The 24436-nt window shown below is 42.4% G+C and overlaps 1 protein-coding gene across 6 annotated transcripts in view; it reads right to left on the bottom strand.

Annotated features, from left to right (window-relative positions):
• tanc2b (tetratricopeptide repeat, ankyrin repeat and coiled-coil containing 2b) overlaps positions 1-24436 on the bottom strand; it is an 80042-nt gene that overhangs the window by 48831 nt on the left and 6775 nt on the right. For 4 of the 6 annotated variants that reach the window (XM_078788352.1, XM_058078123.2, XM_078788341.1 and 1 more), the window contains exons 2-3: positions 13809-13917; positions 721-795 (exon numbers count right to left, since the gene is read on the bottom strand). In XM_078788352.1, coding sequence (XP_078644478.1) covers positions 721-795; positions 13809-13875 — 142 coding nt within the window. In that variant the 5' untranslated portion in view covers positions 13876-13917. Of the gene's footprint in view, positions 1-720; positions 796-7031; positions 7270-13808; positions 13918-24436 lie in introns of those variants that run through there. The other 2 variants (XM_058078118.2, XM_078788345.1) reach the window with 2 other exon arrangements.

Genomic DNA, 24436 nt, shown 5'->3' with positions numbered 1-24436 from the left:
AAGATGTTGGGATATGTAGTAATCCACACTGGCCACTAGGTGTCGCCTAGGTTCATTCATTTTTCTACCGCTTATCCTCACAAGGGTCGCAGGGGGTGCTGGAGCCTATCCCAGCTGTCTTGGGGCGAGAGGCGGGGTACACCCTGGACTGGTGGCCAGCCAATCCCAGGGCACATATAGACAAACAACCATTCACACTCACATACATACCTATGGACAATTTGGAGTCGCTAATTAACCTAGCATGTTTTTGGAATGTGGGAGGAAACCGGAGTACCCGGAGAAAACCCACGCATGCACAGGGAGAACATGCAAACTCCACACAGAGATGGCCGAGGATGGAATTGAACCCTGGTCTCCTAGCTGTGAGGTCTGTGCGCTAACCACTCGACCGCCGTGCAGCCCGTCGCCTATATTACATCTATGAAACAAAACAGGAAGTTTAAAAAATAAAGAGGAACTGTGCCAAAGCTAACATACGTGAGTCCAACATCTCCTATAACCTTTGGATAATGACATCCAAACAAACACCCACACTGGTTGGCATGTTCCACTCTGAATATGAAGGAGGGGTGCAAAAAAAAAACCACAAAGTGGGAGATGGAGGAGGCGGGAGAAGTAATGACCCAAAGCTCTTCCTCCCATCTAACGACTGATAAGCATCCACGTTGACGCCCACTTCCACAACCAAGCAAGAGAACATGAAGGTTTGGTGCTCACCTTGGCTGAAGGGGCTCAGGTGAGGGTGGTCTAGACCGGGCGAGCGGGGGTCTGCCAGGTCCTCGCTCCCACCATCTGCGGACGAGGAGCACAAAGAGAAGGACAGCGAGTGAGACCGGTGGTCGAGCGACGCGGGGACGCGGGGGACCGCCGACTCGCGGCCGACCATCCACATGTGGGACCTCAGGACCCCCAGCAGGCTACTGATGCACAGGACCTCCACGCCCTTCCTGCCGGGGCCCAGACGGCCCCCGACCGTGGCGAAGGGGGAGCGTGCCGCCGAGCTCCACTTCCTTTTCCTGCTCTTCCCGCCCATGGTGGCGTGGCGTCTACGTGCCAGGCTGATAAGATGAGCTTACATGCAGACATGGCGGTGGGCGGGGCCCCACTCGGATCATACACGTCATGGCGTGAAGATCAATGACGCCGCAGGGAACAATTATCCACAGTGGATGGAGCTGGGGGGGTCGGGGGGGGCATTGTTTTACAATATCATAACAAAGATGGATTATTCATGATAATAAGCATCACTGTTCTTGCAGCCACAAAGCTAACTTTTTAGCTTCACCATTGTTTTTTATTTTGATAATGTCAATACAGGGGCCAAAGAAGCCAAAGATCCTCTATAGGAGAGGGCCTCTCTGCTGCTTTTCAGCAGCCAAAGATCTTCTATACAATGGGAGCATTGTATTGTTTTTAAAATAAAATAAAATAAAATAAAATAAAATAAAATAAAATAAAATAAAATAAAATAAAATAAAATAAAATAAGAGTCAGAGATTCTCTATATGACAAGGACACTCATGTTTTTTGTTGTACTAGGTCCTTAAAAACAGCAGTCGAAAATCCTCTATAATAGACAAGTGTACTTGACTCGTACTGCAGAAATACGAGTCAAAGATCTTTCATACGTCAGGAGCTTTTTGTCATTTTCTAAAGACCCACAACAAAATAAAAAACGAATCAAAGATCCTCTATATGATTGTAGCATTTTGCAATTTTTAAGGAAAAGTAGGTCCTTAAAAACAGCAGTCAAAGATCCTCTATAATACACAGGAGTACTTCACTTGTACTGCAGAAACACGAGTCAAAGATCCTCTATAATAGACAGGAGTACTTGACTCGTACTGCAGAAACACGAGTCAAAGATCCTTTATACGTCAGGAGCTTTGTGTCGTTTTCTAAAGACCTACAACAAAATAAAACACGAATCAAAGATCCTCTATATGATTGCAGCATTGTGCTATTTTTAAGGACTTACTGCAAAAAAAGCTCATCAGAGCGCTCTTGGCATATTGAGGATCTTTGACAAGTAGGTCCTTAAAAACAGCAGCTTGCCCCTGTTTGTTCCAGATGGTCTTTAGGGGCAAAGAAGGGACCCCCCCTCCCAGGAAAGAAGTGAAGTTGGTTTGTATGTCCTGCGCTTTTTAGGAATATGCCGCTTGCTAAAATGGTGGCTTGCTAGTTTTGACGTACCAGTCTGATGTCGTTGACATCATGTTGACATCAGACACCCATGCCCAGTTCTTCCTGGTGGCCCCCTATAGTATTGGAGGCGTATGTACATCTACCAAAATAAAAGCTCGTCGTTTTGACGTCTGATTTTGAACGTAATGTTTCGGTGCTGAGAATCCAAACAAGCCCTGGGATCGGAGGATCCTGGTCACGGTGCAAAAGCATCAGTTCCTCTCTGGTGGAAAGATCCGGCTGATCGATGGACGGACTCAAACAGCCGAGGGGGCGGATTGCGTGGGAACTGGGCCAGGCTGAGATCGACACTAAAAATGTCAAGTTGCCAGTAACGTGGAGGCAGGAATGCCCAAATAAGGTCAACATGAAAGTGATGCACAAATAATATTTGACGTGTTTGTCGGCGACAAAGCCTTCTTTCTGTCGGACATTTTAATACTTACAAAAAAGCTTTGGGAAGCCCCCCCACCCCACGGCAGAAGCTTTTCTTGCCTCCTTTAAATCCATTTAGGCTGGAGAATGTGGTCTTTGTGGCGTATTTATTAGGAAAAGAAAGCGGCCATTCTTCAGCGCAGATTGCTCTCTTGTTGAGTAATCACAATGGGATGTTGTGGCACGCAGACAAATGGCCTCTTTAAGGGGGGGGGCACGGAGGAGGACGAGGAGGACCTCTGACCGTGCCAGTACAGAGACGCGTCTTCATTCCGACTCCACAAGAGGACTTGACCAAACATGTGGCGGCCTCTCCAAAAGAACAGGACCCGAGACCGGGATACACAATGCCGCCTCTGTCGCAGCCTCTCATCGCCGCCTACGCCGCTACAGCGTGACAGCGCGCCCGAGACGGCTGCCTCTTCTTTCTGGGCGGGGTGGTGGGATGTCAAAGGATAGTGAGATAATTCCACACTCGGACAAAGAAGAATTGTGGGAGAAGTCGGGAGATAATGGCGCTACCTGGACGTCAGACGGCCTCTACTGGTTCGGGATTGGACTGATCCAGGCTGTGTTTACATTCCCGGGTCGGTTTGTTTAGAAACAGGCAGCATCTTCCGACGCACAACAGAAAACAAACAAAAACACTGCAGGGTAATTCCTATTTTTCCCACCGTTACATAAGCCTGACTATCTGGAGGCTAGGACAAATCCTAATGCTCTTCTTTTTTTTAGCTCCTACGATCCGTGACTGTTTATTCCTGTAAACCACCTGTGCTGCGACAGCAGCCATCTTTGGACGGGTGGGCCGGCACAATTTATGTATGACCAATAACTCTGTTTTTAAGGACGCATGGCAAAAAAGCTGCTAAAAGATCTTCCACATGACAGGCGATATTATGCTCATTTACGGTCCTTTGTATTGATTTGTGGACTCCTATAGAGCAGCTACACACAATAACAAAGATCCTCTATATCAGAAGTGGATGTCCCGTGTCCATTATTTTGTCTGGGGCCCAGCCAGAGCTGTCAACGGTCCTGCTGATACTAATAACTAATAATGATGTAAATATTTTGTCTGCGGCAATTTGGTCCAAGGATGACCCGGGCCGCTAGGCGAGGTGTACGGGGGGGGGCAACAGACAGCAACATGGAGGCACCGGGCCAGAGGGATGACGCACACGACAGGGGACGAGTGCGTCACAACAACCATGGACAGATGGAGGCACGGAGGGACTACTACGAAGAAGGATGGATGGAGTCCCACAATGATGGGAGGATGGATGAGGGGGGGGGGGGGGGGGGGTTGGCCACACTCTTCATACGATGAAGGAACCCATTTACTGACGATTGGACGGATGGACAGACTGATGGACTGATGGACAGATGACTGGATGGAGGGAGGCAAGATGGACTCATGATGGTCCTGCACCAGCCAGGAGCGTCCAACCGGTTTTCACCCTGGGCCACAATGCAGTTAATGTTGCCATATTGTTTTCATTTTTATATTATTTTTTTTAGAATAAAAAATACATCAAACATCTGAACAAAATAAACGTAAAAAAAATGTAATAATTTTGAAAAAAAAAATTTATGATGGGACTTTTTATATTTGTTTCATATAATATCTACATATCAAACATGTAGACCAATAAGATGAATCTAAATTAAATTTCAAAAATTGATTCTTTTAAGTGTGTTTTGGAATTTTTTAAAAGATTTTATTTTATTATTATTGTTTAGTAAAACAATAAAATTTAAAATATAAAATAAATGTAAAAAATACAAGGTAAATTAATAAAAAATAATAAAAACAAATTAACAAGGTTTAATTTTGTTAGTATTTTTTTAGTCATATAAATATTTAAAACATTCAACCACATAATATAAATAAAAACAAAATGAATAACACTATTTTTAATTTTCAGGGCCCACATAGACAGGAAGTCGGGACAGGCAGATGGACTGATGACGGATGGACGGACTGATGGAGGGATTCAGGAATAAAGAGAGAGACTCATGGAATTGATGGACAGGTAGGACAAAAGAGTCCTGAACAGATGGAGGGATGCAAAGATGGATGAGGGACGGATGGAGGCTGGAGGCTGGAGGCTGGAGGCAACAGACTCACGGACGTACTAAGCAAGGAAGATGTTCCCAAAAAGAAGATGTAAGGTGAGAAAGAAGAAGACTTTTCCACGGGAGGCTGAGGGAAGCTGTGTCGCCGCACCAAGTGGGTGGCATCAATAGAAGCTGGCAAGGCTTCCGACACATCACTGACTTGTTACATCACACGGCGCTCAAGTGAGAAGCAGGCGGCAAAAATAGACTGACGGAAACCAGTGGAAGCTCGCTGAGAAACAAAGATTTTGGTCTCCGTCCACTTCATTCCGAGCAGGTGACTCCTTATTTGGACCTCCGTCCACACCTCCTACACTTGACGTCATCACTGAAATATTCCCCGTGTGGAGAAACATTAGTTCATCTCGTCTTCACTCACTATTTGTCTCCAATTTTCCTCAAACATCCCAGGATTATGAAAGCAAGAGGCCAAAGTGATTGATTGTGCTTCCTGGACTGGCCACAAACAAACATGGCCGCCACACACGGCATGGTGTGATCATCGCAGACAGTTTCAGGACACATCACGCAGATATTCTGTGTCACCTGAACGCATCACAGACAATTCAAACATCAGCCTTTACATAACTACAACTACTATAATGGGGGGGTGCTAAAACACACATCCATCCATCCACCCACCCTTCCATCCAACCATCCACCCACCCACCCTTCCATCCATCCATCCACCCACCCATCCATCCATCCATCCATAAAGCCTTCCATCCATTCACCCACCCACCCATCCATCCATCCATCTGTCCATTCATCCATCCATCCATCTGTCCACCTGTTTGTCCATCCATTCACCCCACCTGTCTGTCCATCCATCCATCCACCTCTCTGTCCATCCATCCTTCCATCCATCCATCCACACACCCGTCCGTCCGTCCGTCCGTCCATCCATCCACCTACCTGTCTGTCTGTCCATCCATCCATCATCCACCTACCTCTCTGTCCATTCATCTATCCATCCATCCATGCATCCACCTGTCTGTTCATCCATCCATCCATCCATCCTTCCATCCATCCATCCACCCACCTGTCTGTCCATCCATCCATCCACCCGTCTTTCTAGCCATCCATCCATCCATCCATCGGGCCCCCCTGTACTTTTGTTTCTTTCAGCTTTCAGCTTCACTTTGGGTTTCTATTCAACCAACGTTTAGTGGCTGAGTGGTTGGCTGCGTGCGGACAGAGGAGTTGACTTTAGAGTCAGGATTGAACAACGTTGGTCTATTTTTAACTTCTTAACTTCCCCCCACCAGAAATGGTCCTGCTAAGACAAAGAACTACTTCAACAATCAACAATCTGCTTCCTCTCGAGTTTAACATTTCAGTGCGTCTGTGCTTCTCCTTCCCGAGTAAAAAAATCAAAGGTAGTCATCTCCTGTTCACCCTCAACCAGGAAGTGGTGCTGCTTCCTGGTTCCTCTTGGACTCTCACTTTGTCAGGAAAGAAACGGCTGAAGGTGTCAGCGTGGAGCGGATAGGAACAGCCAGTTTTAGTGGGTGATGGACGGGCGTACTGAGGGGGACTTGACAAATAAGGAAGATGAGGGGGAGTCAGATGAGAGGATGATGATGATGATGATGATGAGAGAGCGAGGGTGTGGAGGAGGAGGAGGAGGAGGAGGTGATGAATGGAGAAGCAAACGTAAGCTTGCGTTGGAGTGGAGGCTAAGCTGGCGTTTAGTAAAACCTGATGAGTTTGGTCATGCTGACAATTTGAAGATCATCTCTTCCTCCTTTTCTTCTGGGAAACACACGGCCGGGATGATTCCTGACTTTTCCTTTCCTAACAAAACTCCCAAGTCAAGAAATGACTAAAGCACCTTTAGCAAGGCATTGCTTTATGGTCATTGTTAATTTCATGGGATAATTTTCATGGGTACTGATGATGGCAAAATACGATGATAACCATAGAGTGAGAAAACAATACAATACAATATGAGCAATAGCTTGTAAATATTATGAAATAGTATGCAAGTACTACTTTGAAGCAACCCCCCCACCCCAAAAAAAAAACAGTGGCCAGTGAAGCGACGCAGCATGAGACAGTTTTCCAAGTAGCGATGCAGACCCCCGGCATGAAGGTGTGGCATCACGTCCATCAAAGAAGCAACCAAAAGGTGAATGGGATGTTTCAAAGCTCAGACTAAGACGCCCACGCCAACAGCCGCTGGTGCACGCAAAGCCTGCGCAGAAGCCATCAAGCAGCTGAGAACATCACCCCTTCATCCCTTCGTCCCTTCATCACCCTTCCTAGCGCGTTCCTCAGCAGCTCACCTTTGTCAGCCCGGCGCCTCCGTCCCCCCAGCCATAAAAATCCTGCACCATAGCGAGGAAGAAGATCCCACACAAAAGGAGCGGACGGCAGCAAGGATGGAAAAAAGGCGGTGGGTGAAGAACGTAGAGAGCGAGAGAGAGCGAGAGAGAGAGAGGACAAAAGATGGAGGGAGGAGGAGGAGGAGGTGAAGGATGGTCCAGACAGCCTGGAGAGCTCTCCACAATGTGAGCAGCGAGGGAGGGCGAGCGCCAGGTGTCAGGACGCATCCACTCAGCGAGTCGCGCTTGAGCTGACACGCACAAACACACGGGAAAACATAACATGCTCGCGCCTCCTCCTCCTCCTCCTCCTCCTCCTCAGGCAATAACTCTCCCTCAGCCACTGAGGAATTCCTTTAGTCGTTCATCAGCAAGCATCCCAGTCTCGCTCGTACTTCATTCCGGCCTCAACAGCTCATTGTTGTGACTGAGTCCTGGCCACGCCCCCTGCTGGAGGGGGCTGGAAGTGTCCAAAGTGTGGCCCCGGGAGCCTTTTTTTTTTTTTTACTGGCCCTTGTCATATTGTAAAAATGAAATGAATTATTATTATATTATTATTTATTATATTATTATTTTTTCACTATTATTTAAGTCATTCAAATTTTGTATTTATTTTTTTCATTATTTTACACATTTTTTTATTTATTTGTATTTTTTTACACTGTTACTGAAGTAATTTTTATTTTCATTCATTTTCACATTTTTTCACTCTTGAGATTTTTGTATTTTTTTACACTTTGAAGTCTTTTATTTGTTTTTATATTTTTTCACTATTATTTAAGTCATTTGAAATTTGTATTTAATTTTTAATTATTTTTACAAGTTTATTAAAAGTAATATTTTTTTACATTTACAAGTCATTTTTATTTATTTGTATTATTTTTTAATTATTTTATTTTTATTGAAGTAATTTTTATTTTTTATTCATTTTTACAATTTTTCACACTTTTCACATTTGTATTTTTTTTTTCTTTTTTCCCGCTTTATTTGGGCAAATATATGAATCATAACAGTGCATTTCTTACATCAATCAAAATCAAAATATAACTTTCCATTATTTACATTTGTATTCAACCATCTGATAACAAGCCCAAAAGGAGTAGGCTGAAGCAAAAGCTTATAAATGCCTACCCCTTTTTGCAAGATATAATTATGTTCATGCCACTGTCTTGTTTCCCCTGTTATTATTATCATTGTATTATTATTATTATTATCATTATCCTTATTGTTATAATCTTTATCATTATTACCATCATTATAATCATCACTAATATTATTATTTTCATCATTGTAGTTGAAGATTTTGTGATTTTTTATTTTTAATTATTTAATTTTACAGACTTCATTGCTTCTTGTACAGTGTAGAAATTTCTTCTGTTTTATTTTCAGAAATCTCCAGTCTTTGTGTGTCAATTTATTAGCCCACTTTTTTGTGACATTTACTTATTTTCTGGATTGCATGTGTCTAATCTTGTGCATTAAAAAACAAGAACTTGAGACTGTGTCTGGGCAGGTGACCAACCCAAACATCAGTTTCTTCTTGTTAAGCTTCTTGTTAAGTTTGTGTGTGTCTAGTCTTGTGCATTAGGAAGCAGGTTTTAGGTCTGTGCTCAAACCAATTTTTTAAGCAGTGATGTCTTGCTGTCCATTATTACTATTTATTGTAAAGTAATAATTAATAATAATTAATGATGATAATAATAATGATAATCACTACCTCTATATTTATGCAAGTTAGCCTAGGTACCTCTAACAATTTATAGTTACAAAGGTATTAAGGTAATATTCTTACATTTCTCATATCAGTCAATCAGAGATTCCAGCAGAGATGACAAGACAGTAGAATGATCATTATTAAAATACTATTCCCACTTATATTTATAAACAGACACTTAGCTTATACTGTGTCACATTTCATCGAATTTACAACTAAATTAAATTCAGTAGTGCCACCAATGTAGACACTTTTTTTTTCTTTTTTTTTTTTTTTTTTCCTCCCCCCAAAATTAACATTTTTTTTTTTTTTTTTCTGTGGCTACCGACAACCAAGCAAACAAAATAATGAGTAACATTTAAAGAGGAGAAAGGGGAGAAAAATATATGCATTTATATATACGTACACATACACATATATATATACATACACATATACATATATATATATATATACGTATATATATACACATACACATATACACATGCATATGCATATACACATCTACAAATAAATGCATACATACATATGCACATGTACAAAAATAAAATATTGAGGATAAACATAACTGCAATATAACTTTATATACACGTTTCCAAACTAATATGACCTGCATCAAGTAGTCAGATTTTTTAGTGTCGTTTTACTGATGGTGAAATTGGGTTAACTTATAATGTCGCTATTATAATTTGATAAAATCCAATCTTTATATTTTCGTTTAAATTGTGGTATGCTTTTACTCTCCTTAATTTCCGACGGCAAACTCTCCCATTGCTTTATTCCACAATTGGAAACACAAAAACCTTTTCTTGCGGTCCGGTAACTTTCAGATTTAAAATGGTTTGGATTTCTGAATTGATAGGATATTTCTTTTTCCTTGAACAGACTTTGAATGTTTCCTGGTAGGAGTTTATGTTTAGCTTTGTAAATGATCTGTAAGGTTTTCAAGGATATTATATCTGCAAATTTGAGCATTTTGGATTTGAGGAATAATGGATTAGTATGCTCTATGACACCTACCTTATGTATATGCCAAATTGCTCTTTTTTGCAGGAGGACCAGAGGTTGCAGATTGGTTCTGAAGTTGTTTCCCCATATCTCAATAAGTCAGATATGGCGTTACAAGTGTGGAATATAGGATGTGAAGAGATTTATTGGTTAAAACATGTCTTGCTTTACTGAGAATTGCAACATTTTTTGCCATTTTTTTTGCTGTGTAGTTAATATGTGATTTCCAATTTAATTGGCTATCGAGAATTACACCTAAAAATCGGATTTCATTAACTTGTGTGATTGTTGTTCCACCAATTGAAATTTTAATCTCTTTGTTTTTTAATTGCTTTCCAAAATATACACATTTTGTCTTGTTCATGTTCAGTGATAATTTGTTTGAATCGAACCATAATTTAATCTTGAAAAATTCCGATGTTATTTTGTGGATCAATTCATCAAGATTTTTTCCTGAGGAAAACAAACTAGTGTCATCGGCAAAAAGAACTGGTTTTAAAAAGTCTGACACATGACACAGATCATTAATATATAATATATATATATACACTCTGAAGTCATTTATTTGTTTTAATTTTTTTTCAATATTATTGAAGTCATTTGGAATGTTTATTCATTTTCTACACAACTGTCATTTTAATTTTGGTTTATATTTAGATGTCCTTTTTGAAAATAATATCTCCATGACGGTCACATGACTTTAGTGCATTACAGCTGAACATGGCCGTGAGGAGTCAATATCTCAGCCGACGTTTCATAAAGGTGAGTATGAAGTATGAAAGTATGAAGTCCACGTATAAAGTCAGATGAAAGCCCAAAGTGGGACAACAGGAAGCACGGCCATGACGCCACAATCAGAGCGTGGAAGAAGAAGAAGAGGAGGAAGAGGAGGAGACAAGTGCTTCTTCTTCTTCTTCTTCTTCTTCTTCTTTGTACCCACGCGCTACACTGCCCACGTGTTTGTGGTAAATTTGGAGCGCTCACTTCCCTTTCGCCATCGTCACGACCATGGAAACATTTCCTGTTTGTACGCCGCTGAGATGCATGGTTAGCGAGACGTCATGTTAGCCGCTAAAATAATAATATGACTGTAGCTTAGTTCATATAACCGTCAGTTTATGCTAATGCTAATGGAACACTGTTGCTGTTGTTTTAGTTTTTTTGTGAGGACTTTAGCGTCAAAATGGGTATTTTGACGTCCATTGTTAGCTAGCTCATATTAACTCATTTTTTTGTGTTATAATGCATTATAATGCAAATAATTTGAAGTTGTGTAGCGAAGCCTGAAATGGCTCATCAACATCTCAGAGGCGGTATCCATGAGGAAAAAGGGCTCACAAGGTCAAACGAGGGGGCCGCTGGCAGCTTTGTTGCCATGGTTACCCAGCCCCAAAGGCCACAGGTGCGTCGCCATGAGGTTCGGAGCGCGGGTGGCTGGCTCGCCGTTGTCCCTGCCCAAATGTCAACAAAGGAATTCCGAACAAAAAGAAGCTGAAGCGAGGAGACCCCAGCAGATAAGGAGGATCCAAGTTCGATGCCAAAACGGAAGCATTCATCAATGATCGATCCAAACATGACACATTCCTTCCGCTCGTGCCGCTCCTCGCTACGCTGACACAGGAAGGAAGCGCCTGCGGATCAGCGGGCGCCAATCTGTCGCTCGGTGGAATGTGGCCAGAGTGTGTTCGATAGTGGTGCCACGCTTCCTGTCTGCGTCCTACTCCAGGTACTGTTTCTAATATTCTGTCCCTCCCGAGTAACAGGGATGCAGTGCAGGAGTAGAAAATATATATATTATATATAAAATATATAAACATATTGAATATATTATTAGCTTAATAGCAACCAAAAGTCAGCATGTCATGAATTATGAATGATCCTAAATATTAAAATTGGCTTACGGATTTGTTGCTGACCGTCAAGTTGATAGAGAATGAAAAAAAAAAACAATTGTTATATGGGCTTTTTTTTTTTATTTTGTCCATAGATTTTATTTTTTGATTTTTTTTAAAAATATTATTATTGATTCAATTTGGTTTTTATTGACCTATTATAATAGATTTTTGATTTTTTTTCATTGTTTGGATTAATTTGCCCTTATCAAATATAGCAAATGACATATATTTTATTATTATATTATATATATATTTTTTGGTTGATATTTTGACTTAAAATTTGTTGTTCTTTTTTTTATAAATTGATACATTTTTTCGTTTATTTCAGTGGCTTAATTTTTCATTTATGTAATTTTTTATGTATTTAAAAAAATTCAGATTTTTTCCCCATAGATTTGAGTCATTTCCTTATAGTGCAAATGACTTCCCAATTAGCTTGTGAGAGTGGGGGTGGGGGGGGGGGTCCCGAGAAGCCCCCAGGTGGTCGGAGGCGCAGTTTGAAGGGTGACAATAATGGGCTTTGTGGCGTTTTGTCACACCTGCTGAATGTTTGCCCATCGTGTAATCTCTAATTAGCTTCGCCCGCCGCCGTGCAAAATGAGCCATCAATTAACGCGTCGTCGTGATGGGGATGGGGGCATGCCATCTCCCGTCAAGCTGGGTCACGCCCCCCCAGAATAGTTCTTGCTACTTTTCTTACTTGGTTTTTCTTTCTCCAATCCAAAGCGATGCGCGTACCCGGCGTGAGGACGAGCGCGTGCTGCCATCTTGCTAATTAGTCGAGCAACAAGCGCTCGTCAAGACAAGCCCACCTTCCGACCCCGTTTTCTCATTTTCCAATCAACGGATGCCACAAGCTCTAATTGCCCTGTCAGGCTGCTGATGCAGACACCAGCCCCCCCCCCTCGCTCTCCATGGCGACCAACCTTGCTTCGTTTTATACGACCCGTCTCTCTGAAGTTGCTTGTCTGTCACAACAAATACTGAGTGGGAATCCATGGGCAGGATCCAAGGGCCCGCATGGAGATACGGGCAGGTCGTTGTTTACGTTCATCATTCCCTCCAAAAGCTTCCGCCAAAACCCAAACGTTTCTTCTCCATAGTTCATCATGTAAATACAATTCATCCATTCCAGACACCCAAACATATCACCCAAAAAATCATATTTCATAGAGAAAAATAACACAACCTCACAAAATTGGAATAAATCATTGCCCTCTCATGGTTGACAGGAAGTACACAAATATGTCGTATTCTACACCGGTCACTAGGTGTCAGTAATGTTACATCGATGAGCCAATCGTCATTGGAGAAAGTACTGTAGAGAAAAACAATACTAACGTGTCTGAGTTTAGTATGTTTTATTTTGTCTACTACATTGGGTAATAAGGAATGTAAAGGTGACTATGGGGTTGTTATTTCATGTCTAGAGGGCTCTAATAATGTTAAGAAAACAGGTTTACTAGGCTCTAACTACCAAAATATTCCATTTATTAATCACATCCAATAGTGTTTTTTTGGCCCCATGGTGGCTTATTTAGCAGTCACACTCCAAAAATGCACAGACGGTGAGTCAGCAACTCATTGGGTGTTTTTCTTGGTGACTCAATTTCACTGAATTATACGGTATAGAGGGCAAACGGACACAATACTGTAAAAAAAATAAAATAAAATTTAAAAACAGGCAACATTTTAATCAAAATTTTACCTGTCTTTTAAAAAAATTTAAACCAAACTCAGGGTGTTTGAAACCAGGGGCTTGACTGTACTTGGGTTTATTTGTTTTGGACATCACTGATTGTTTGCAGAGTGGGAAAATGCCCCACGGATGATTTCAAGATGTGTTTGGGGTCTGAGCCTCCCCTTCCCATTCTCCCCGAGTCTTCCAACGGGATGCAGTGGTACCGTTGGGTATGCTCGGGAACACGCAATGAGCTCCTGTTACCAAACACCGACACGGTGAGTTCAAGTGCAGTGTTGATAGCTCAGCGTAGGACACCAAGCACTAAAAGAGGAGGAGGAAGAAACCTCCAAAAAAGACGAGGACTGTTCCACGCAAGCGAACAAAGCCCAGCCGGAAGACGAGCTTCATGTGTGAAAAGCAGCGACATGGCGACTCACCGCTGCCGCGACTCTTGCGGTTGGCCTTGCCCCCCGTCAGCAGCATCTTCAAGCTGTTCCTGAACATGGCGGTACCGGGGGACGGGGGTGGTCCGGACCACACGGCAACCTGGGGTCCAAAAGAAAAAAGACCTGAATGATTCCATGTTATGGAAAACTGAAATTAAACGGGGAGAAGAAAATGTATGACCACAACGGAACGCCACGGCCATCTTGATTATGGATGATTGACACAAATGTAGCCATCTATATTTAGCCAAAATATATAAACAACTATGCCACAACATCAACAACAAAAAACTGTTGTTTTACATGAAAAATCCTTTTTGCTGTGTAGTTTTACTATGGGAAAGTTGCGTTCTTGAGTTCTTATAAAACAAACGTCTGCCACCTGGTGGCCGCTTTTACAGCTGCACTGAACTTGCTCTATTTTATTGTAGAGTTGCATCATCACCCATTTTTTGCATTTTTCTGTAGTGCAAAAAATAAATAAATAAAATTAAAAAACATTCTTCAATATGTGAAATAGTACCACATTTTTGCTTTTCAAGAATATTTTTGGAATTCTGAAACCGTTTCTTCATTGGAGGCGTCCTCATCCGACCGCCACACTCCCCGTTTCTGCCTTTGGATCCAAATTCCCAGGGCGGGTAGTATTTTGCTGTGTGTTTGGACTTGTTGCCAGGCAACCATGTTTGTGAAGTGTGGGAAAATGTGGAAAAATTCAGTTAAAAAAAAAAAAAAAGACGTGTGTAAAAAAAATAAAATGAGGAAAATCCGTCGTCGTCACACTGCATTGTGGGAAAAGCAATTTTTTGCTGTAAGCTATGACGGCGTGAGAGTATCACTAATAAAAGAATAATTCATATCCGAGAACAATAGCGGCCCTTTGAGTGCACGATGCATGCGAGATGAAAACGCAGACGCGTGCAAAGCGTCTGGAAGCCTGTCAACAAACATTTGATTTGCTGGGCTAATGTGGACAGGATGCTGAGGAAGTAAAGCTTCTTTAGATTCCCAAGCCACGGCCGGAGAGGGAAGGGAGAGTAATGGTCTCATCCGAGGGAGTGCACGCATCTCTCATTCCCACTCTATCCGACCCGGTGTTCCGGCCATGTGAAGGGAAGCCAAGAAACGGCGTGATCGGGCGGCAAACGTGCGTAAGCGGATGCACGCCATCTCCGGCGCTTCCAGCACGGCTCGGCTGAAAATGCACTGAGAGGAGCGTGCGACATCACGACAACGATTTGTTGTTGTGCTACTCACACACACTCACATCGAGAAACTAGCAAGTGTGTAACGGTACACCATAATCACAGTTTCCATATTGCCAGGCACTTAAGGCACTTTCACTTCCTGTCTCTGACTCCATCATACTTAACATTTGCATTGGAAAAGAAAGGACATAAAAATAAAAATTAAAAAATATTGGAGTGGAGTTGGGAGGGGGGGAGGCGGTGCTCATGCAAAATCAGAATATCCCTTTTTTGCCTTATTTTTTCAGAAAAATATCCCATATTTTCCATACTTTTTCAGACAAAAATCCCTTCGTTTTCCTGTATTTTTTTCTGAAAAAATGCCTTATTTTCCATCATTTTCCCTTCATTCTTTTCAGACAAGATTTATATTATTGTTCTGAAAGTTCTCTCTCACATTCCCATTTTTATTTCAGAAAAGCTTCCCTTATTTTGCCTCTTTTTCAGTAAAAAAAATAATAAAATAAAAATAATATAATAATTATTATAAAAAATTTCAAAATTCAGAAAAATTCACCTTTCCCCTAAATTCATCAAACAAATTTCCCTATTTTTTTTTTATTTTCCTGAAAAAAAATTCTGAAAAAAAAAATTCCAATATCTTTTCTGAAATAAAACTGCCTTATTTTCATTATCGTTCTCCGTTTTCCCTTACTTTCCACTTTTCTGAAAAAAAATCCTTAATTATCCCTTATTTCTTCAGAGAAAATTCCCTAAAAAAATGCTAACTTAATTAGCCACTCCAAATTGTCCATAGGTAAGAATGTGGGTGGGAATACTTGTTTGTCTATATGTGCCCTGGGATTGGCTGGCTCGCCCGAAGACAGCCTGAATAGGCTCCAGCCCCCCCCCAACGACCCAGACAATGAATGAATGAATGAATGAATGTTTACCATGTTCATGATTTCAATAGTTGACCTCCACGTCTCCCATTTGGATTTAGGATTGTCACATATTGCAACCTCCATTTTGTTTCTCCAAAATCCCCGTCTGAGCCGTCCATTAATTGCAAAGCTTATTTACAATCAATAAAGCATCCTTTAATGGGGAAGGGGGGGGGGCAGCCATGGCAAAGACCGCGTTGAAATTGGATTCATCTCCCGGTACCCTCCGGCCTTCAAATTAAAAGTCATCTGAGAGGAAACAGGTCAGACGCAAGCAGAGAATTAGCCAGGAATCCCTTTCCCGTGGGAATGCTCTCACTGCGTTACCACAGAGAGGAAATTGGAGGGGAGGAATTATCATTTTTCCAAAGCAAATTCATATTTAAAGATGAATACGTCAGGAAATGAAGCTCTTTCTTTCCCGTCACAGAAGAACATGAGGTCTAACGAGAGGGCTTTAACGTTCCTGGCGGAGTAAATGATGGAAGCCCGGGATGACGACGTCGCCGCGTTTATCGCTCACCCAGCAGGCGACGCCGAGGCCTCATGCCGAGGCCAATATGGCCGACCAATAGTTCTTTATGGTCGTGCTGCGAGGTGGAAATGGAACACGGAGATGTGTCGTCATCGCTCTCGGGAGTTCTCACACTCCAAAGAGTTGTTGAAGCAGAGGAGCCGCCGGTCGTATTCACAATATTTAATATGGCTTTGACTCATTCAATATTTGATTCTGCCGCCGCATGGAAAAACGTTACGCTACCCGAGGGTTGGACCACTTCTGGCTCTTTCTCTTTATCGCCGCAAATTAGTCTTCCAGTCTGACCACTAAAATATCAGCTTTGGCAAAAATGGCTCTAGGAAGACATTGGGGTTGGGGGGTGGGGGGTTTACAAAAAAAACAATCCAGCATCACTTCCCCGTTCGGTCTGCTGACACATGATGAGGACCCGAGAAGCCAAGTCAGCCGACCATCTGTGACCACCAGCCCTAAAAACATATTGGCTAAGGTGTCAGGTTCCTTGGAGGAGGGGTGGGGGGGTCAGCCATGACAGATGTTATTTACTCCAAAAGCAGATCCAACACAAAAACATTTCAGGTTTACGACCGTTTTTCTTTTGCTTTGCAATGAGTCCAAAATTAATGACATAATGACATAATAATGAGTTACCATGAATACCATGAATTTGCAGTTATGACGTTTCAGGTTATGACATATTTGGAGGTTAAATACATACTCCCATGAATTATGTTATGATGTGTGGAAGTCTATGCAGGCGGAAAAACATTTCATCACAGAACAAGGACGTCACTTCCGTTCTTTTCAGTTCATTTTTCCCCTTGATATTATATCATTATATTCATTATATTGTATTATATTATAATATTATATAATATTATACATATAATACATATGTATATATTATATTGTTATAGTTATTTATTATAATACATTATGATTACTATTATTAATATTAATTTATTATTACATTTTTTATTATTATATTTATATATTATTTATATACACAATATATAATATAATATATTGTATAATATATATTGTATATAATTATTATTAATTAAATACATAAGTACAACAATTTTTTATTAATACAGGGCTCGACAATCACGATGTACCGATGGCCCGGGGCAAGTTAAAACAAAATTCGGGCAAGTAAATCTAATCAGTGATATTCCCGTCGGGCAAGTGCACTTTGCCATACTGCCAAGAGTTTTTTTTAAAGCGGTTCTTATTGGGTGTTGGTAAAACATGGATTGCGTAATTCCGGTGGTAATTTACAAAGCAATCCTTGCAATGGACCAATCAGAATCGTTTATTTAGACCGCGGCCTTCAGTCCACAGTCCACGTTTTACCCACACCCGTTGTTCGCGATCAACCAATCAGCGATCGTTTGACTACGAAAACATCCATCATGGCGTCGCTGCCAACATCGTCTAATTCTGAAGGAAACAGCAAAAAGTGATGAACCTCTATCGTTGCATGGTTTTTATTTCCAAGGCAGCATGAAAAACAACTTACTGGCCTGTTGCAGACTTAACTAAGTAGCTGGGCGCACGGCAACCGAACTTCTCCTTTTTTCCCTCTCGTTCCTCTTCTTTGGTCCCAAAACGCCCGCTCCAAGACCGCGAGCTGAACATGACTGCCCCCCAGCGTCCATGCATGAAACTACAGCCCGGAATACAACACACACGCAACGCTACAGTATTATTTATTTTATTATTTTATTTATTTGAGATTCTCATGTGATGCCACAAAAAATTACATGATATCATTATGGCAGTCTTTTCATTTTACATGGGGCAAGTTCGGGCAAGTAGTTCTCACCTTAAGGATTCCCTATGGGCAAGTCATTTTGGTTTTTAATGTAGAGCCCTGTAATAACATTATTATTATAAAATATATATAATCTGACGATAAAAAAAGCATCTCCTATTCCAGGTTCTAAGAGAGATGTATGACAAGTGTTGAAACACGAGCCTGCATGTTGGATTCCCACCAAACGACATGAAACGGGATCATGTGATGAAGCCCACTCATGAATCCACTCTGCATTGTGAGTGCTCGCTGCTACACCTGCTGGCCATGTGGGAGTAGGACACCACCGAGTGGTGACCAATGGAACCCTAATTGAAATCATTGCCTGTTATCCCATCCCCCCCCAGCCTACATACGACACCGACGCATCCATCATGCGCTCATTTGCATAAAATCCCAGCATAGTAGCGCGTTAGCCTCGGTGTCTCGGCCGCACCTCAGGCTGCTCCAAACAAACATGCTTCACTAGGAGGAGGAGCGGCCTCCATGTTTGACAGTGAGGCGGGGGGGTTGGGGGGTGGGGGTGTGGGGGGGATGAAGGTCACCCCGTGCGGGGCTGGCGGCAGGTAATCAACATTTGCATTCCGACGCAGGATTTTCAAATGAGATGTGGGGCATCCGGCTGAAATGGAGGTCTGGGAATCAAACAGACTGAGGTCGTGTGGCGAGTAATCTCCACGTCTCGTCTGGCGGTGCGCGTGGTAATGGAGGGCGACGCCAACGTCACGCGGGGGGGTGCGCTGCTGTGTCAGTGTGTCCACGGCGTCAATCCCATTTACTGCAAAAACAATATGGCAGCACGACACCAAAAGTCATCTGTAGCCGCACACAACTAAAGTTCCTCCTGCACCAACACCAAAGGAGATCTGGGCTAGAATCTCTGTGTGGCGTTAGCATGGCTAGCACCTCCAAAATATTCATTCATTCACGAGGGTCACGGGGGTGCTGGAGTTTATTCCCAGCTGTCTTCGGGCGAAAAGCGGGGTCATGGACTGGTGGCCAGCCAATCCCAGGGCACATATAGACAAACAACCATTCACACTCACATTCATACCTAAATTGGAGTGGCTAATTAACCTAGCATGTTTTTGGAATGTGGCTCCTCCTCCACGATGCCTTCGGGGGTTACCGTGTGCGTCTGACACAGGAAGAACATGAAAGAAGCGGGAGATCGAGCGTGGGCAGCAGTGAGAACATCTTAAATGACTTGCTCTTCCACTTGGCCTTCGCTCGCTGACGTTTGATTGACGGCGCGAGACCAGATGAAGAGGATCTAATTAGCGTGTTAGCTGACCACTGACAAACGTCTGTTTGGATTTGCGCCGCGTGTCAGTTAAGCCAGCTCGACGACGCGGTGATGGACACGCAGCAGATGGGGCAAAAGTATTGGGACGCTTAATGGAAGAAAAAAAAAGCAGCGATTCGAGGAAGACCAAAAATCGTATGTCCTGTTGACTTAGGCTTAGGTGCCCCCCACCCCCACCCCCCCTCCCTCCAGGGGCGTCTTGTTGTGTTATTTGATGTGGTGAATGGTGGCGGAAAGGAATGCGACTATTTCCTGGGCGCAGCTGTCCGACGAAGCAGGCGAGTAGGAAGGAGTGGGGGCTGTTTTTAGACCAACCTGCGTATACACGCTCCCAAAGGAACCCACTTCAAAGAACCCCCCCCAAAAGCCCAGATGATAACAGGATGCTTCTGTTTTCTATTTACGTTGCAGCTCCACCATAATTAGATGTGATGGAGAGCAATCATGATTGACTTGGCAGAAAGTGACACAAAATGACGCTCTTGGAAGAGGGGGGGAGTGTAGGGGGGTCCGTGAGGATAGCATTTATTACGCTCCGTCGTGGGCAGGCTTCAACGTAAGTGTCTTGTTGTGCAATAGGCTCCAAAACAACAACACATTAAGGCTGAGAGAACCAGGAAGTAAACGGATGAAACATGATGAGACTCTTAATACGGAACGTGGCAAAGCGGCCGATGTCCACTTCCTTCCATCTCCGTTTACGTTTCTTTTCCTTCCGCTCTCCGCATCCTCGCCAAATGATAAGCTCCCACGTGTCAAATGTCACAAATGGGAGTTTTTCCTCCATTAACACTTGGCTGCCAGAGCTTTTGACATTTACCCAAGCTTGGGTGGGGGCGGGAAAAGGTCTGTCATGTGACAAGCGGCATAAAAATAAAAGTCCTTTCATGTACAAGTCGGAATATTCCCAGCAATTCCCGGCTCCATTACACCCACCTGTCAAATACGTATGTTTTTAGGATTAGATGAACAAGACCCCCTTTTCAGGAATGCTAACGCTAATGCTGTAATAATTGACTATTCATCCGCTAACGTGCGTTACGACTCAGGCAAGACCAAACAGCCCCCCCCCCCCCGCCATGACAGCTCCCAAAAACACGTAGAAGAAGTCGGGGGCATGGCAGCTAAACAATCATTTAGCGCATCAGTAGCTGTGGGCTGCAGCCGCCCACATGCTTCACGAAGGAACGCGCGTCTTCTTCTGATCTCCTTCGCCAAGCTGACAACACGCATCGCCGCCGCCGCCGCCATCATCATCCTCATCATCATCATCATCCTAGCCTGAAGCCTCTGATTGGTCAACGCCTGACAAACAACAACTGCAACAACGTCGAAACCGGGGGTGTCCAAACTTTTTCCCACATTATGAAACATATATTTACTTTCTTCTAAAATAATCTGCATACATTTTCTTCTCATAATATTACAGTCTTTCATTATTCCCATTATATTTGGACTTTGTTCCCAACTTATTTCCTAACCTAATTGTCACAAAATGACAACATTCTTCATTTTTCCATATAAAAAAAAAAAAATTTAATATTTCATCTCTATGCTACGACAATTACATTTTTTCTTGAAGTGTTTATTTTCATAAAATGTGACTTTTTCTCTTAATATGACTCACTACATTTTTTCAATTTTTGCTATTTTTTTATTTTCGTCTTGTAATTATTACATATTTTGACTTTACTCTGTTTCTCATAATATTACATATTTAATATTTCAACTTTATTCTCCCAAAATGATGTTATTTTGGGAGAATATTTTTACATTTTCCAAAAGATTTATTTCCAAGTATGACTTTATTGCAATAATATTTAGCCTTTTTTCTGCAACTTAATTTTGCAAAAATTATAACTTTATTTGCTGTTTTGTTTAAAAAAACATCAACTTTATGCTGCAAAACAGACGTTATTTTACCTCACAAGATTACAGCAATATTCTGGTGAGATTACAAGTCATATTTTGACTTTATTCTTGTATATTTACTGATGATATTTCAATTTCCCATTTTTACTGCTAGTTTTCTTAAATGATGTTATATTAAAAAGCACCCATGGGCCGCAAATAGCCCCAGGGCCGCACTTTGGCCACCACGGGTCTAGCCACTAGTTTGGTGTCTGATGATGCCCAGTTGGAGCGAGTACAGCAGCAGTAGTAGTAGTAGTAGTAGTAGTAATAGTAGTAGAAGTAGCAGTAGTACCACAGGGAGGCGTCAGAGCCAGGGTCCTACCCAGCTGATCCCACAGGAGACACCTGACCTCCCACCTGACCTCCCACCTGACTTGGTTGAACCTGAGGATCCCCAGGCAGAAGCAAGTCATTAAACGCATCTTCGGCACCAGCACCAACACGCTGCCCCCCGCAGGTAGGAAGGCACGTCAAATTAAATGACACGCGCCAGTCAAGGACGAGAGGGAACACGAATTGGAGACGTCGTCCTCGCGTTTATGCATCCGCACGCACCACACGCAGGCCCGTCAATCAAAGTGACAGACGGCGGGCCAAGAGGTCGCCGTTGAGGCTTGTCCGGGGCGCTGGTGAATTACAGGAGGGGGGCTGCGACGTGACAAGGAGGACGGGCGGCATTTGCTGTCGTTTCTTTCTGACATGCGGCGCTTTTACTACAACAGGAAGACAAGTTGTGGGACCGTTCAATGTCCGTCAATCAAGTCCCGAGGCTAGTGCCGCCCTTTTCAGGGCCCCAGCACCATGGCAGAGCCTTCATTTTGGTGCACTTTTGACTACGACGACACTTCGACTTCACCGAAACTACCATTGAATCGTGGAGGCCCGCCAACTGTTCATGGGATCGCCACAAATCAATCTGACTCTTATTTTGAAGCTTCTTACTTTGAAAGTGTGTGTTGCAATCTCTCGGGCGCTTTCTGTGAATTTTCCAAAGTGAAGGGGAGGGGGGGGGGGTGTCAGTGACATAGTGTTCTAACTATATAATTTAACCCAAAACTAAAAAACAAAATACAAAAATTGAAAAAAATCTGCAGTAATTTTACAACAATTAAGTCAAAATATTACAATTAAAAAGTCCTAGTTTTGTAAGAATAACGTAATATTATGAGGAAAAGTAACATCAATATGGTAGTAAATGGTATTAAAAAGTTTTTTTTCCAAGTTGTTGTTCTTCAATTTTTCTTCAACAAAATCATTAAAAAATAATAACAATGACAAATCAATGTGTAAAAAATAAAATAAACAAACAAAAATAGAAATGACTTAAATAAGCAATAATAATAAAAAACTTCAATAAAAGCATTAAAAAATAATAAAAATTACTTCAATAAATGTGTAAATAAAATAAAATAAATATATAAAAAAAACAATAAAAGTGTGTGTTGACTTAATGCCAGAGAACCCCTAGAGAAGCCCTGCTGTAAGCTCGGGGCCCGCCCCAACCACGAATGCTTTCACTCTTGCAGGATGGAAGATGACGGTGTTAAGATCGGCCCCAAGTGGTTGTGTATTCTTTTCTTTCTTTGCGGTTTTGTCTAGTTTGCAAACAGCAAGACGACTAAAAAAGGCGAGCGTGTAGCAAAGCAGGTCAATCCTGCGTCTTTGCTACAAAAACCAGAGAAGAAAAGCGGATGGAGTGAAGACGAATACTCCAGCAGAGTAAAATGTTACTTTGACATGTGGACAACAACAAAGCCCATTCATCGCTCATCGTTCATCATTCATCGCTCATCCTTCATCATTCATTTACCAGGACTGCAAATGATTGTGGAAGAATGTCTTCCAGTGTCGGCGTCCTTCACTTCCACCAATTTAGGAAGTGTGGCGAGCGAGGAAGCACAAAGACGTCGGTGACACAATCATCGTGTTTCCTGGAGGGTGCCGCATTGCTCTCTGGGTGAACTCTTCATCCAGTCCACTAATTAAGCTGCAGCCACTGATGGGAGTCTAAATAAACTGCCGGGGGGGGGGCTTGGGTGAGTAATTCAATAGAGCCATTGTAGGATTGGAAAGTAAGTAAATGGCATATTGTATAAAGTGAATATATTTAAATCCTTTGAAAAAAAAGGTATTTTGTCTCCTGAAGGTTTTATTGACGTGCAGCCAAAGTTGATACATTAGAAAAAATAAGAAGCAGAAAAACATTAGTCAAGGTTGTCATGGCAGCCTAACGGGTCAGCAAGGCCACGACTCAGCAGCAGAACACGTTTGAGTTCCATTGTGTGTCTTCCAACATAAAGTCCAGATATTGTGGACCAGAGTCTCCTTTATGGGCTACGTTACGACCACTAAAAGGCCAGGAATGACACCAGACAAATGATGCAACCAACACGGTGAAGTCCCACTTGGCTCATAACTGCAGCCCAAACATACTCCCTCTCCTACATATTGTCGAGTATTGCAGACACGTTTTATTCCGAGTTTATTCCACAGTCCAGTCTTGTGGCCGTGACCCACGCCAGGCTAAAACTCAACACCGAAACCCAGACGTCGCTTCATGTCCACCTCCAACTCAAAATGTCTTATTTTCTCTTATGCCCACTTTGTTGGGTAATAGGAGTGTACAGGCAACTATAGGGCTGTTATTTCATGTCTAGAGGGCTCTAGTAATGTTAAAAGCCTATTTATCAAACAAGCAAGGAAGGAAGGAAGCAGGGAAGGAAGGAAGGAAGCAAGGGAGCAGGGAAGGAAGGAATCAAGCAAGCAAGGAAGGAAGCAGGGATGGAAGGAAGGAAGCAGGAAAGGAAGAAATCAAGGAAGGAAAGAAGGAAGGAAGGAAGCAGGGAAGGAAAGAATCAAGCAAGCAAGGGAGGAAGGGAACAAGGAAGGAAGGAAGGGATCAAGGGATCAAGGAAGCAAGGAAGCAAGGAAG

This window comes from Doryrhamphus excisus, linkage group LG2 (genome assembly GCF_037039965.1).
Source record: "Doryrhamphus excisus strain RoL-2023G ecotype Guam linkage group LG2, RoL_Dexc_Guam_v1.1, whole genome shotgun sequence".
Lineage (NCBI taxonomy): Eukaryota > Metazoa > Chordata > Actinopteri > Syngnathiformes > Syngnathidae > Doryrhamphus > Doryrhamphus excisus.
This window is presented reverse-complemented; position numbering and strand designations above follow the sequence as displayed.